This window comes from Mastigoproctus giganteus, chromosome 7, assembly GCF_048544385.1.
Source record: "Mastigoproctus giganteus isolate SK-2022 chromosome 7, ASM4854438v1, whole genome shotgun sequence".
NCBI lineage: Eukaryota > Metazoa > Arthropoda > Arachnida > Uropygi > Thelyphonidae > Mastigoproctus > Mastigoproctus giganteus.
This window is the reverse complement of record NC_143581.1, coordinates 76,701,669-76,718,599: the sequence shown is the minus strand read 5'-3', so window position 1 is coordinate 76,718,599 and position 16,931 is coordinate 76,701,669. Positions and strand designations below refer to the sequence as shown.

General features: G+C 38.0%; 1 protein-coding gene across 4 annotated transcripts in view; it reads right to left on the bottom strand.

Moving 5' to 3' along the window:
* Positions 1–16,931, bottom strand: part of snama (something that sticks like glue) — a 489,984-nt gene that overhangs the window by 115,792 nt on the left and 357,261 nt on the right. For all 4 annotated transcript variants that reach the window (XM_090377736.1, XM_090377737.1, XM_090377734.1 and 1 more), the window contains one exon: positions 2,264–2,513. In XM_090377736.1, the coding sequence (XP_090233862.1) occupies positions 2,264–2,513 (250 nt within the window). The remainder of the gene's footprint in view (positions 1–2,263; positions 2,514–16,931) is intronic.

Here is a 16,931-nt window from a genome sequence, read left to right as displayed (position 1 = left end):
TGCTTTTGCCCACCTGGCAAGGGGAACAAAGTGGTGCTTTTTATCAAGAAAGGCTTCTGTCAATATCGGCATCTGGAGACAAGGCACCTGTGAGGTGATCTGATTGAGGTGTTTTAAGGTTTTGATTGGATTGAGCAATCTCTTACTCAGAGTATGAACGAGGGTACATATATTCAAATTGAGGAAGGATGGTGCGGAAAAATGCCCTTAGCCTTTATATACCTTTAGATAGTTGATTGCTGGAACAAACTGACGTGGTGGAAGTGGATGGCTTGAATAAATTCAAGGAAGAACTGGACAAACTATTGCAGGGTGTGAATATTAGAAATGCGATTTTTCTTTTTTTTTTTTGCTGTGTAAGTTTGCTTTCTTGTATCATGACACCATTAATACATATAATAATATTAAGATGAACTAATGAGACTAATGACAGAAGAAAAATTCATTGGTTGATTATAAATTATCATGTTATGTTATTTGGTTTTTAGGAGCATTAGCAACTAAGGCCATATTGCTCTGGGGATATGCAGTGGTCATTCCCTGACCTCTCCGTAAATACACGGGCTCAAACCCCAGTCTAATCAAGAAGTGTGTGCTACGCACTGCTGCTCCTGCCCACCTGGCTACGGAGGCACCCTATAAATTATCAGCAGACACAGAAGCTAACAGTAAGTATAATATAGTCTCTGCAACCAATGACTCAGCAGATTAGAAAAGTGGAATGTATTCTTTGTGTTTGTTAACACTAGAAAGAAATGGATAAACCATATTGGTCCATTGGATATGACTGCCATAACTATTGATTATCCTTTTTTGGTTGCTAAAAAATGTAATAAATATTTTGCATTTACATTCATGATAAAGAAAATTTTAGGGATGGTGATAACAGAAGTATGGCGGCATTTTATGATAAGCGGGTTTAAAGTAGAAAGTTAAATGCTGAATCTAAAAGAAAATAAGATGCTTGAAGTGGACGGGATCTATCCAATTACATTAAAGGCTGCAATAGTAGATAAACAGGCCTTTCAACATAATATGAGAGCATCATTGGATTCTCCGTAGATCCCTACACGCTGAAATTATGCAATTTGTCTCTCCTATTCAAAAAGTGGAAAAGTGAGTAATCACAAACCTGTAAGTTTAATTTCTGCACCGGCAAAAATAATGGGGGTTAGTGGATGAAGAAGCAATGCAGGCTCGTCTTGACTGGGTCAGAGTTGTATGGCAATCAGAATAGATTTATTAAGGAGAGATCTTGTCAGACCAATCTGATTAGTTAGTATGATGCAGTAACAAAGGAACTGGATGCAAAATACAATTTTGATATCATGAACATCAGTAAAACTTTTCGCTGTTCCACATGAAAGCCTGCCTTAGAAAAAGGAGCAGTGTAGCATTAAGGGCAATATAATGCTATGGATAAAGGGATGGTTGTGTGACAGAAGGTAGACGGTGGATATAAATGGGCACAGGTCTCCTTGAACTAATGTCATTGCTGACCCCTTACTGTTTTCAATATTATTAATGATATCAAAGAAGCCATAACAATTTTAGAGTAAGTTTGCAGGGTTGTTAATGAGAGTAATCATGGCTACTCAACAAAATTAGGTACATGGGCTGAGAAGTGACAACTGAAGTTTAACATTGACAAATTTAAGGCACTGCATATGGGTAGCAGTAATCCAATATTTACCACTCAGGATAATTGAAAATGAAAAAGACCTGGAGTAATTGTGCAGTCAGATATGAAATTCCCTGAGAAGTGCAGAGAGGCTGTCAGGCCAGCTCATAGGGTTTTTGTCAATGATATACAGGAATTTGGCCAGTAGGGATAAGCAGGTGATTATCTTGTTGTATAAGGCAATGATCAGGCAAGATCATGAGTAATGAATACATGTCTAGCAGCCGTATCTTAGGAAAGATGTGATCTCTTGAAACAGGTCCAGTGAAGAATAGCAAGATTATTCAAGGCACAAAAGGGCAAAGGAGCAGAAAATTAATGAATTTGGTTTAATTTAATTTAAATATAATCAGAATGGTGATTCAACCTGCTTACGTCTCCCAGATCTGTCATAAAGGTTGTTTCAACAGATTTGGGAGATTTCTAGTATTGTGGCACGCTGTATAATTTATTTATGTTAATATTTTTTAACATAATATTTTTGTAATTTCCACAGAGTAAAGAACTGAATTATTACAGAGGCAAAAAATGAAAACATCATAGAAAAAAAAATAATATATATATATATATATATAATCATACAGGAGACATATGACGACGTCTAGTTGTTATTGTCATAATTGTATTTCCAGAAGGATTTTCTGAGGATATGATTGTCTCATCTCTGGAATCAGAATCTACAACATCTAATGGATATGAACAATAAGGAGTCTGAATGCATAAAGGAGTATCCTGTATTGTCTGATGATCAACAATTCCAACTGTATCCAATGGTTCAAGATCAACTGGTGGTTCATCTGCTAATGGAGTTCCAGGTTGGCAGTCATCAACTCTGAAAAATAATTAAAATGAATAAAATCATGCATTCATTTAAACAATAAAGATGATCCAGTTGAGAAAATTAAAAATGGTCATTACCAAAAATGAGGTTCTAAAAAAAAAAAAAAGTGTCAAAATGGGCAAAAACTGAAAGCTTAGATTTTCCAACAATTATTAAATACAGTATAGGAAACTTCTTACTCAAAAGTTAACCCTTTAACTGCCATGAGACACAACATTTAGTTTCTGCCCTTTGCAATTTAACATGGGTTGACACCTGGCTGTCATTAAATCACCAGTTTATCTGTTCAAAGCTCTGCAAGAAAGCAGACCCACTGTACTTTTTACTGTATGGGAGTTTCAAGTACATAGCCTGGAGAATTCAAATTTGATCTTACTCTGCAGTTAGACAGAACTATCTAACAGATAATTAGGCTGCTCAATTAAGCTATGAACACCCCTTTTAGAAGAATATAATTAACTATGCAAGAGTTCTGAAAAATACAGTAATGTAAATATAATGAAGTATATTTTTACACATTGATAAGGAAAAAAACTCATATAACAAAGAAAAATTCTTAGAATTTATAAAAATCTTTACACACCCACTAAATACTTATATTATTGTTGCATTCATGTAAATTTACATTGAAAAATTTTTTTAAATAATGCTGTTAGTCCAGTCAAAGTCCTTGTAAAAAATTTCTATCCATGTTAGCTTTTTTAGATTTATTTCAAGAATGAAACGTTTCACTTGCTGTGTTATTGGTTTTTATTCTGAGACCTTACTTTTAGCTCTCATTGGCCTTTGTATCAAACAGACATTTCAAGTCAGTGACCAGGGAACTAGAATTTTAACAATGCAATTTAGGTTGTTTTACTTTGTAAGTAAAGGCAATTACCATTCATTACACCAGGCAACTTCACAAACTCATATCAACTGTATAGCAGGAATAAATGTCAAATATATAACAAGAAAGAAGCATTATTAAACCTCTCCCTACACCACAAAATGTAAGAATAATTGATTTTTTCATATTTGTAATATAAGTAATAAAGTATACGGGTTAGGCACCATAATCCCAAAAAAAAAAAAAAAGTTAGTTTCATCTTTGAACTTAAATGCTAATATGACTATATGAATGGTAAAAATTTTGGAGAACTGGAAGTTCAGAAAGTCATGGTCAACTCAAGAAGTTAGAAATAGATAAGAGGAATGACATTTTCTGCAAATAAATCTAATGTTACTGTTATTGTGATAAGAACTTAATAGCATAAGAGCAACCAAGGCTAAAATGTGTTTTTCAATGATTCATTTTATATGCATGCCTATCATCAGTATATCATATCAAGGTGATTAAATGTCCACATAGATTGGAATTCACAGAAGGAAGTAAAAGTTCATATAAAATTTCTTTAATTCCAGAAAACAAACTAAGCAATCTGAAGGTCCCCACCTTCAGATTGTTTAGTTTGTTTTCTGGGGAACTATAAAGCAGAAAGGTGTGACATCTGACAGGTGAGCATGAGAAGATCATTTAAAATTTGCTTAATAGTGAGATGTGTTAGGCATGAAATACACAGAGGAAGTGTATTACTCCCTTTCAGTTTCTTCAGAACTTGATATCTGGCTGATTTTTATCACATAATTTGTTACTGAATTGTTCTATCTCACATCTGGGTCCATTCAAGATTCTGCTTTTAAAATCCATGTAAGAAACTACAAAAGACTAGGGCAAATCAGGTGGCCATTCTGTTGTGTGGTCTGCTTTCTCATTTCTCTGAATACCAGAGTGTCTCAGTATCCAGCATAAAGTTATTAACTTATTGTTCTTCATAATCATGAAAGCAAGATCAGATTTATCTCAATATTGGATGGCAGATAATTTTTAATAATGGATACAGTGCTGAGAGAATCTGTATAAATTATGGCAGGTGACAATGTGAGGTTGCCTATTTTAACCAAAGCTAAAATTGAAATACACTTAGTTCCCAGCAGGTATGCTACATTTTAGGGTGAATGAAATACTGGTGATGAAGGAAGGAAATACAAGTATCACACCAAGCTAATTATCACATTTGACACCATCTGATAATAAACAAATGAATATATTTATTTATGATGACAAATGAATATAGTAATATATATTGTTGATAAATACAGAATATATATCAGAATTCTCTGAAGTATGAGCAGCGTGCAGATGTTGAAAGCTAAGAGGTGGTAATATGTTCTAAATCTATTTAGTAAAGAAATCACTGCAATGGTCTTCCATGGTGGGTCAGGGCTATCAGTATCCTTATGAATATTATCCAGATTGAGATCCCAGTTGCAACAGGGCTTTAAGCCATAATCTGTAGGTCAAGGTCCACTGGGCTTTACTTCATAAAAAAGGAAACTACTGAGGATTTGGAGGCAAATTGCTGCTATGGATAAAGGGGTGGTTGAGGGGGAGAAGACAGAGAGTGGTAATCAATGGACACTGCTCATCGTGGACTGATGTTATTAGTGGAGTCCCTCAGGGCTCAGTGTTGGGTCCATTATTGTTTTCTGTATTTATAAATGATATTGATGATGGTATATCGGGAATAATGTCCAAGTTTGCAGACGATACAAAGGTTGGCAGGGTTGTCAAGGACACTACTGACACTATGCTGCTGCAACAGGATCTGGAAAGGTTGAGCAGATGGGCTGAGAGGTGGCAAATGAAGTTTAACATTGACAAATGTAAAGTACTACACATGGGAAACAGCAACCCCAGAGCAACGTATCAACTCTGTGGTACAACACTGACAGTGGTAGAGAATGAAAGGGACTTGGGGGTGGTTGTGCAGGCAGATATGAAGTTCTCTGAGCAGTGCAGACGGGCTGCAAGAGTAGCTCATGGAGTATTGTCAATGATATACAGGAATTTTTCCAGCAGGGATAAGGAGGTGATTATTCCATTGTATAAAGCGATGGTCAGGCCACACCTAGAGTACTGTATACAGGTCTGGAGGCCTCATTTCAAGAAGGATGTAGAGCTGCTGGAACGAGTACAGAGAAGGGCAACAAGATTAGTGAATGGAACAAAGGGGTGCTCTTACGAAGAAAGGCTTAAGTTTTGCAAATTACAGTGTCTGGAGACTAGGCACCAGCGAGGTGATCTGATAGAGGTGTATAAAGCCTTGAATGGTTTAAGCATGCTCAATGCTGATGGGATTCTTCCTCTAGCTCAGAATAATCACCTGAGAGGGCATAAATTCAAATTGAGGAAAGACAGATGTAGGATAGACGTGCGGAAATTTGCCTTTAGCCAGCGGGTGGTTGGTTGGTGGAACAGACTTCCATCCCTTGTGGTGGAGGTTAATAGCCTAAATAAGTTTAAGGCTCAGCTGGACAGGTATTTTGAACGAACAGAGGGGTGAAGTGGAAGTGTTTTTTTTTTTTTTTTTTTTTTGGCTGATGCTGCATAAGCTTGCTTTCTTGCATCAAATGCCTCTACTAATGCTAATGCTAATGATTTTAGAGACATTTAAAAATGGGATGTGCTAGTAGATCTGCTGCACCTAAGAGGGTTTCTCACTTCAGATACAGCAAAAGTTCATTTGTCTCCACATATAAGCTTTGCACTGGGGAAGTTCTAAAGATTCTGAGGTCTGTCCAAAGAGCATTGTGCTGAATGGTGATGAGAGGTAAAATGCTTTTCCTGGCTGTGATATATACTGGGGACTAATAATCCAACTGCAATCTGATTATGTTCTATACAAATGAAGTAGCAAATTTTTGTCTGCACCCCATGATGCTATAGCAGATGATAATGCTCAAAGGATATTATTAAGTTGCTGTAAGCAGGTAGTTTGGATGTGTTAATACACACCTGAAAGTTAAGTTAGTCATCCAGTTTTAAACGTAAAAAGCTGACAGTACCTCAACTTGGGATCAGATAATTCTTTATGTGCAATTCAAGTTCAGTGTTTACACAAGTGGATAGCTATGGATTTTAGCTCAGAAATTTGGTATCCATTTTGTATTCTAATTTACTTATTGCCAGATGAATTGTCTTTCTATAGTTCATGTTCTGTGAGTGACAGGAGATGGTGAGGTCATCTCCATAAATGTATGCTTCTCTGAGTTTAGGATGTCCCATTGAGAATGGAGCCTTGCACTATACTCTCCTCTTGAGCACATGTATGGGAATAATGGACTTGAAGAGTCCTAAGACAGAGGAAGTTTTGAATCACTGGGGCAAGCAGACCTAGGTTATTCAAATCTTGAACAACCTCACATGGCAATGGTATTAGAGGTTTCTCTATATCCAGAGAAACTATTATTACCAAATGCTGTTTCTTTACATATGCACTTTGGATATCAGCCTTAGCTTTAATTTTTAAGAGTGGATTTTTTTATTTTTTTTTTAAATTTTTGACAGCCATACTGATGTTCAATTATAATATCTTGTGATTCCAAGATCTACATAACTATCAGTACAGTCTTTTCTAGAATTTTGATTAAAAAGATATGGGAGATTGGACTACAGTAATTTGGTAATGAGGGATCTTTCCTTGGCTTTGGAAAAGCTAACAGTTGAGTGATACTAAGAGCATGGATGGGCATTTTCACTGCAGATCCTGTTTAGGTGTTGCTTTGATTGCAAATGCTGTGGTGGTTAAACACTGGAGAACTGTAAACAAGTGTGCTGGTCGGATGAGTCCAAATATGTGGTGCAACATGCTGATGGATGCCTTTGTGTGTGCAACGCAAGCAACCATGCAAGATGGGTCTGTGGACCCATCATGCATGGTAACTACTATCCAGATGGCAGTCATTGATTAAAATAGTGCATGTTTTCCTGGCAAGAATTAGAAGACCTTGGTGCATCTGAACCAATGTTTCCCTGATGAGGTCTACCAGCAGCTCTTATGAGACTACGTGCATCCTGCCATGTTGCATTTTTCCCCCAGACAAAAATGGGATCTTCCAAGACCCCATTTTTGTGGGCTCGATTAGTCTCCCAATTTGCCTAACCTCAATCCAACTGAACACCTGTGGGATATTTGGGAATGGGAAGTAAGGCATATGGAAATGCAACTATCATTTATTCTGCACTAAGGAAAGCCTTGCAGGCAGCATGGCTGCAGATCCCTATGAATGTCTTCAGACATCTAGTGAAGTCAATGCCTAGGCAAATAGCAGCTGTCATCTGTGTGAATAATGGGCCAATATGGTATCAGGTAGGAGTCATAATTCAACGATCACTGAGAGCATATTGGTATTACTGCCCTCCAACTGTGTGTGTTCATATACTGATTTGCATGTTGTGCTGGTATGATAGTATATAACAGAGCTATGATGTTAAATACGTTCTACGTTGATAACAATATTTGCAGAAGAATAAGAAAAACTTACCTCAATATGATACGTAAACACTTCCATATGATAACCCTCCAGAAATTAAAATGAATAAAAGATTGATGCAAAAAGATTACAGTAAAAAATCAATTGAAAACAATTCAAAAAATAATTAAAATTTCAAAAAACATCAATTTTATTTAATTTTTAAATTGTTTTCAATTGATTTTTTATTGTAATCTTTTTGCGTTAATCTTTTATTTGTTTTAATTTCTGGAGAGTATCATACGTGTTCTACTTATTATTTGAGGTAAATTTCTCCTTTTTTTCTACAAATGTTGTCCTGGCATGAAAAACCAGTTTAGGCTATTAAACATGGGATCCCAAACCACTGCCGTCTTACCTATAGGCACTACCTCTGCTCTAAACTTCTTAATATGCTCTCTCTCTCTCTTTCTTTCTCGAAATATGGATGTTGTTGTTGTTTTTATTTGGTTTTTAGGAGCATTAGCAACTAAGGCCATATTGCTCCGGTGCGGTGGTCATTCCCTGACCTTTCAGCATCCTCCATATTTGGTGGTGACGGGCTCGAACCCCAGTCTAATCAAGAAGCGCTCGAAATATGGAATGGTCAGTATTGAGTGAGCCACACAGCAGTGAAGAAGTTGATGGAATAGATGATAATTGCATTTCCATAAGCTTCATTTCTCATTCCACATCATCCCACAGGTGTTCAGATGGATTGAGTTTAGGCAAATATGCAGGCCAATCAAGATGGGGATCTCTTCACTGTGTTCCTCGAACCACTTCACTAGGACATTAGTGTCTTGGAAGATGCCAGTTTTGTCTGGGAAAAAATGCAACATGGCAGGATGCAAGTAGTCTCGTAAGAGCTCCTGGTATGCATGACCAGTGAAATACTCGTCCATACACGCCAGGGGTTCTAGTACTTTCCAGCAAAACAGGCCCCATTTTAAGCAGCCACCACCACCACTGTTCCTTGAGGTTGTCACAGACATTCTCTCAGATATGCCAGACAAGCTGTACTTGCTACCTGGGAGTCTAAAAGGATGATGGAACTGATATGTGGGTGACATTCAAATCAAGTGGACCCAATTTTGGAGAAGTGCGGATGGCCTGTGAGAACCAAACCCTGTGCTTGCACCTTCACGATGGTGGGACTGTTAGTAATTCTGGGGTATAACCTTCATGCACAAGCAGACCGTGGAGTGACCATCCAGGTGTGAACCGAGGTGTAGAGCCCACACCACAAGGAGGAATGCTGCCCCTCTGTGTTACAAGGCAATACTAGGTGGTAGATGACTCTCATCAACCGGTGCAATACCACCACTTTGCTCTTTGGAGGCTTGAAGTTGTGGAACCCATGTTGAGTCTACAGAGCTAAGTTCCAATCAACCCTTCCCATCTCTTCCATCATGCAGTATGACTGATGACTTTTGAGGTTATGATGAACATCATGGCGAGATCCAATCTTCCTTACATTTCGAGGGTGCAGCTTTAAACGTGTTCGCAGGCTGGCCGCTAGTTAGTACACCGGACCGAACCTATTGGTAACTCTTTAGGAGGCTTCCAAATCAACGAGTGTATAATCTTGCTACCTCTACTCTGCCAGATTGTTATTTGGTTTTTTTTTTTTAGGAGCATTAGCAACTAAGGCCATATTGCTCCGGAGATATGCGATGGTCATTCCCTGACCTTTCTGCATCCTCTGTATTTGGTGGTCATGGGATCAAACCATGTAAAACACTGGTCTAATCAAGAAGCGTGTGCTATGCACTGCTGCATCTGCCCACCTGGCTATGAAGCACCACTCTGCCAGATAGTGACTGGAGGGAGTAGTGTGCATGAAGCGGGGGTGGGGGGCATTGTCAAAGCCACATTATGTCAAAGATAAGGGTATATTCTTACCATGTGTATGCCATATCCAAAAATTTCATTACTTCATACAGCATTTTCCCTCCACCTTTTCTTACTATTGAATATACCATGAATTGTCAAACTAATAGAGTAAGCTTATCTGCAAAAAGATCTAACCCTCCCAAACACTTCCTAGTTCACTTCACAAATATACGTGGTCTCAATTCTAATCTCAATAACGTCCATTTCCACTCGCAGTCTGCCAAACCCCATGTACTATTTCTGACAGAATCTCAGTTATTGGTTGATTCAACTACTGCTCATCTCAATTGCCCAAATTATTCGCTGTATGATTCCTTTCACCTCAAGGTGGTACTTGTGCATATGTCCATTCCAATATTCCCTGTCAGAGACTTGATAATTTGGAATCTCCTCTTTTCGATCTTCTCAGGCTTAAAACCTCTCTACCTCATTGTGTCAAATTCATCCGTTGTCTCTACCATTCTCCCAACTCCACTAATCGCTTGGAGCTTTGATTTCTCCAGTCCAACTTTCCTAACAGTGAGATAATTTTCCTTGGTGATTTTAATGTTCACAACTCCAGCTGACTTCCGTTTTCTAGTCGCACCGACCCAGCTGGTCGAGATGCCGAGGCTTTTGCAATTACTAATAATCTTGCAGAGATTGTTCATTTACCTACAAGAATACCAGACAATCCTAACCATACAGCCAACACACTTGATCTTTTTCTCACAAACAACCCCTCTAAGTACACGGTTTGTGGTGCTTTAGGCACCTCAGATTACAACTTGATGACTGTCTCTTCTTCAATGGACCCATTATCTCATGGCTATTCCCAAACCCGTATTGTTTGGCATTACAAGAATGCAAAATGGGATGACCTACGAGATTTCTTTTCTTCTTTTCCTTGGTTGGATTACTGTTTCAAAACTTCTGATGTCAACGTTTGCTCAGATCATGTCAGTGAAATTATTCTTGTAGGAATGGAATCCTTTATTCCACAATCCACTTTAAAATCTCGTCCTTTAAAACCCTGGTTTTCCAATAAATGTGCTAAGGCTGTTCAAGAGAAGAACGTTGCATATTGTAATTGACTTGTTTCCAATTCTTCAGTTTGTTATTTTCTGCCTACACCAAAGCTTGCAACAATTGTAAAGCAGTTATTAATCAGTCCAAACTAGATTTTGAACAGGGTAAGAGTAGAAAACTTCCTTTTTCCACTAATGGAAGCCGAGCATTCAGGTCTCTTGCCAAAGCTACTGGCCGCAACTTTTGCCCATCTCTGCTCCCACCTCTGTCAAAACCAGATGGTTCTGTTATCACTCTGGCCAAGGATAAAGTTGACCTGCTAGCATCCCATTTTCCTTCCAACTCGTGTATTAATGATCTTGGTAAAACACCTCCCACCATTCCTAGCACACCCCATTAAATGCCTCCTGTAGTCTTCCGTCAAAAGGATATCAGAAGGATTTTGACGAATATTGATGCTAAGAAAGCTGCAGGTCCTGATGGTATTTCTCCACTTGTTCTCAAAACCAGTGTTCCTAAACTTACTCCTGTTCTTTGCCGCATTTTCCACTTTCTTGTTCCAAAGGTGTTTTTCCTTCTGCTTTGAAATTTGTTCATATCCAGCCAGTTCCTAAAAAGGGTGACAAATCCCTCCCATTCAATTATCGTCCCATTGCAATTACTTCTACACTCTCTGAAGAAATCAATTAACTGCTAACTTTTAAACTACCTAGAAACCTTCCGTCTGATCAATGATCGCCAGTATGGATTCCGCTGGTGTCGATCCACTGGTGATATTCTGGCTTATGTTACTCATTTATGGACAAATTCAATGGAAAAGTTTGGTGAAACACAAGCAGTTGCTCTTGATATCTCAAAGGCTTTCGATCGTGTTTGGCATAACGGTCTTCAAAACAAGCTTCCGTCTTATGGTTTGCCAACTGTTTTTTGTAATTGGTTATCCAGTTTTCTCTCTGATCACTCGCTGAGCGTAATGGTAGATGGCTCTCTGTCTTCTAACTTCTCCACTAATGCTGGTGTCCTCCAAGGTTCAGTTCTTTAACCCACTCTTTTCCTCTTGTATATTAATGACCTTCTTCCATTGATTGGAAACCCTATCCATAGTTTTGCCGATGATAGCACATTGCATTCCACTTTCCAGTTTGAGAAACCTTGCACTGCTCAATCAGCTTCAACTTTTCAAATATCTGCTACCAATTCCTTAAATGCTGATCTGCAGGTAATTCTCCAGTGGGGCAAAGACAATTTAGTTGATTTCAATCCTAAAACTCAGTTTTGTATTATCTCTCAAAAAAGGATTCTTCTGCTCCTATGCTTACCTTTGGTGACACTCTGATTTCTAGGCAAAATGATATTTCTCTTTTGAGGATTACCCTGATGTCTAATCTCTCTTGGCACAGGCACATTACAAATATCACTTCCTCTGCATCTAACAAACTTTGTTTTCTCTTTCACTTTCTCGGCGTTACTTTTCTTCCAAACAGCTGTACACTCTGTACAAATCCACCCTACCATGGAATACTGTTCTCACATCTGGGGCGGTGCCCCCAAAACCTCTCTCAGGCCCCTAGATTCCATTCAGAAGAGGCAGTTAGGTTAATTAATGGCTCATCTCTAACAGAGTCTCTCCACTCGCTGTCTCATAGACATATGTTTCTGCTGCATGCCATTTCTACAGGTACTTCCATGGGCACTGTTCTTCGGAATCGGCTTCTATAATTCCCGCTCTCTCTCTCTCTCTCTCTCTCTTTCAAAACAGTCCAAACACATGCCACCACTAGCCAACATCCATTTACTGTCCAACTTCAAATGCACAGAACCAACTTTTCATCTTCCTCATTTATTCATTGAACTGCTGTTTTCTGGAACAACTTTCCTTCATATGTATTTCCTGAAAATTACAGTCTATAAAAGTTCAAGTCCAATGTCAATAAATATCTTCTTTCGTCTTCTCAACCTCCAACCCAAGCACAGTACTAAGTACTATAGGTTCCAATACCTCTCGTGTTTGGAGTTCTCATAATAAAAAAAAAAAAAAAAAAAATCTGGACAGTGGGTACCATGCACAATGGGTCCACGGACTTATGTTGCTTGCGCCAAACAATGAAGGCATCCATTAGCATGTTGCACCACATATTTGGACTCATCCAATCAGCACACTCGTTTCCAGTCCTCTAGTGTTCAACTACCACAGCATTTGCCGTTGAAGATGATCAGTGGTCATATGATATGGAACCCTATACTTCTGAGTGTGCAGCACATTGTCATTTCGGATGTTGTTCTTGCATTCCCCATATTGCATTGTAATGTCTACTGTCACACAGTGACCTGCTGTTGAACGCACTGCACCCTTTGCTCACCATGAACACCCACCTCGCATAATCCTTTGCAGTTCTGTCAGCAGATGGTGGTTTGACCTGTTCAACGCTGTTCTTTCTATACCTTAACTAGAGTGGACTGTGAGTAACTGATGAGACTGACAGAATCTGACTAAGCACCTGATGCATGAGCTTCCACAATCATGCCTTCTCAAACTCAATGGAATCTTTATCTCACCCCATAACTGTCACTTAATTACTTTATCTTGCACAACCATATGCAAATTACAACTGCTTAGCTGTTTCAAAGCTGTTCAGCTTTTTATAGTGAAAGCTATGCGGCACTGTCAATTATGGATGGCGTGGTTGTCACCTCCCAAGTAGTAACCAGGCCTAACACTGCTTAACTTCGGTAATTAGACGAGAATCGATGCATTCAGCCTAGTATGATAGTTGGCTGTGGGGCGGTTGTAATTCGGTGATCACTGTGTGTGTCTGTGTGTGTGTGTTTTTTTTTCTGAGGTTGTTTACCAAAGCACAGGTTGTAGAAGAATGACTAAAGCATTAACAACATTGACAATAATAGAATCAAAGTACTGATTCTATTATGTGACCCCTGACTTCCATGTAATGGGTTCCCACAATAGATGGTGACCAGTATGTGGACATGACAAATTTGGTGAATATTTATAGAGGCCAAGTTTGGAGTAATTCCAATTACAATGCCTACTGCCACTACTCTTAAGGTTTAGAAAAGCAAGCTGTCTGAAGGAGATATGTGACATATCAATATGGCACTCAAGATGGTGATTCAGCACTTCTATTGCATCTATAAATAGTGTAGTTCTGAAACTTGAGGATATCTAGGAGTTTGGGTAGGTAGGGATCCTGCAGGCAAACTCCTCATGTTGTTGAATTAAATCTCCTAGCTCATTTGCATTGCTGTGCAAACTTTGGCAATTCCAATGCATCAAAGTCTGCATTATTGTTTTGGAATTTTCTGTGTGATATGACTGTGTTTTAGAAGAAGTTTTATATCAGCCCTGTTTCTGTTTATCCTTTTTCAGGAAATGAGGTCATGTTCAGTACAGAGAATAAGTATTGTATCATTTTAATCCATATGATGGTTGCTATTCCCATATTGGTGAAATGCAACTGCCTTTTTTCCATTAGTGACACTATGCTTTATTTTGGTTGGCTCCTGTAAGATCTGCTGTTTATCAAGTACTGTTGGGATGTGCATGTTCTCATCAACTTTGTATGAACATTCTTGGAAAGAGAGTAGCGATCAGGTCAGATAGCAACAGAGACATTTGGAGAAACAGAAACATCTGCTTGAGTAGAAATTGTTGTGTAGCCTTTGACGGTAGATGCATAGAAGCATGCAAGCACATTTGACTAGATGTCTTTTCTTACTTGAAGATTACTTTATTTCCAGCTTTTTAATTCTAGATGTTTTAAAAAACCAAGTTTCCATAAATCATGTGCATATTAGAGAATGCCAGATAAAAGTCTTTACAGTTTGGAGACAGAAAGGTGGCAGTTCACTCTGATTGGCTATATCTGTTGGACTAACAGAAAAGGTAGATCGCATCACTTTTACATGCTTCCTGCATAAGTTTGATAACGGTAACAAGTGGTAGGTTCGGTACATATGAATGAATTCGACATGAGGGACTAACATTAGTAATGACAAGTGATGCAAGGAAGCAGCAGCCCAAAAAAAAAAACCCCAAATAAATAAAAAATTAAAATAAAAATATCAAGGAAACCCGCATCAACTATCCATACTCTCTAATAATTTGCTTGCCTCTTCTTTGTTTTGATTCAAACTTGTTCAAACATTCACAACACCAGGTGGAAGTTTGTTCAACAGTCAATTACTTTCCAGTTGAAAGCAAATTTTTGTATATCTATCCTGCAACCATCCTTTTTCAGTTTAAATTTGTGTATCTTTATTTGCATCATCTAAGAAGGAGTAAGGATGTCAATTAACATTGTTTCCTCAATCCATTTAAAACCTTTTAGCAAAATTCCTATATCATTGCCAGAACCCCACCAAAAACGGTCCTAGCAGCTTGTCTGCACTGCTCAGAGAACATGTCAAACAGTACAATTATCCTAGGTGTTTTTTGTTATCTACCACCTTGAGACATCTTCTTCGAGGGTACTACAAAACAGTATGTCACTCCTTGACCCATCTGCCCAATTTCTCTAGGTCTTGCAGTAGCATACCCTGATTTGTCATCAACCAACTAGCCAATCTTTGTATCACTGGTAAACTTAGACATTAAATGTGATGTAATTATATCAGTAATGTTAATAAATTCTGAAAACAATAAGGGGCTGTGCACCAAACTCCAAGGGACTCCATTAATAACATTAGACCCTCAAGAGTAATGGACATTAATTATTACTCTCAGTCTCTTGACCATCTCTTATCCATAACAGTAGTTTGTCCCCAATTCCACACTGCTCCAATATGTACAGTAGTACTGTAAAATATTTAAGGGCAAAGTCATGCTACGAGGTAGAATTCATTTTATTGTTATTCTAGTCTATGTTAAAATAATCATTTTAACATAGCCATCTACCAAATATTTTGGTAGATGGCTACATTAAAATGATGCTTTTGCACTAATCTATATGTTAGTACAGATAGATTGGTGCAAAAGTACTTTATACAGAACAGTATCAAATACTTTTCTAAAATCTAAGTATGTGATGTCAAAATAATATTTTCCATCCAGTTCCTTTGTTACTGCATCACAGTAGCTAATTAGATCAGAAAAGATCCTTCCCTTTGACAAATTCATGCTGTGTTATCATATAACTGCATTCCTGTCAAGACGATCCTGCATTACTTCTTTAATCACTGCTTCCAATATTCTACCTGGAAAAGAGGTCATGCTTATAGGACCTCACCATTTGTGAAATGGGAGAATCTTGCATATCTCCTATCTGTATAAACTACACCCAACCCCAATAATGCCTCTCATAATGATGGCCAAAGATGTACTCATGCTTTGTTGATTCCTTTAGTATAACTGGAATAAATTGATCAACCATGTGGCTTATTTACTTTCAGCTTTAAAAACTTCTCTTCCATATTCCTTTCAGTTATCACAAAATCATTTAATTCCCAGTTATAATTAATGTATTTCTATTATCGCCTTCCCTAAAAATTTCTCCATGCGAGAATGTAGATACAAAATAATTATCCAGTTTATCAGCAACATGAACCAGGATCATCAGTAGTTATGTCACTCATATCTGATGGACCAATGTGGTTTACCCTTCTCCTTCTGGTGTTAAACATAAACAAAGAGTGTCCTATTACTTTCCTTCACATTCTTAGCCAGACTTTTCATAACTTAACCTCCTTTATCATTGGACCACAGACTAGTTTGTACTTTTTTGTAATTTAAGCCTAAAATCATGAATACTATCTCTCAGCTGGTATAAAAAGCATAGTAGCTTCTTTGATCATTTTCCTGAATGCTACCCATTTACAATTTCCAGTTGGTAACATCATTTGGTCCCAATAGAAATAATTTAAAAATCATTTAATTTTCTATTGTAGTCACTTTTAAGAAAGCAAAATCCTTTTCTTTACCCTTTTGGAAAAAAAAAAAAAAAAAACCCGGCTCTTTCTGATGAGGGCAATGTCGACTCCATTGTTGGAAAAGTCGTGAAATCCATTGGCCCAGAGGGCTAATCTCTGAACTCAGATTAATAGCTGCTCCATTGGGAGGCAGGAGTAATGCCACTCATGACCAATCAGTGTTAGTGAGGTTTAGCGATAAAGAACAATAAAAGGAAAGGTGTCTTTTCTTTCTTAATTTCATTTCCT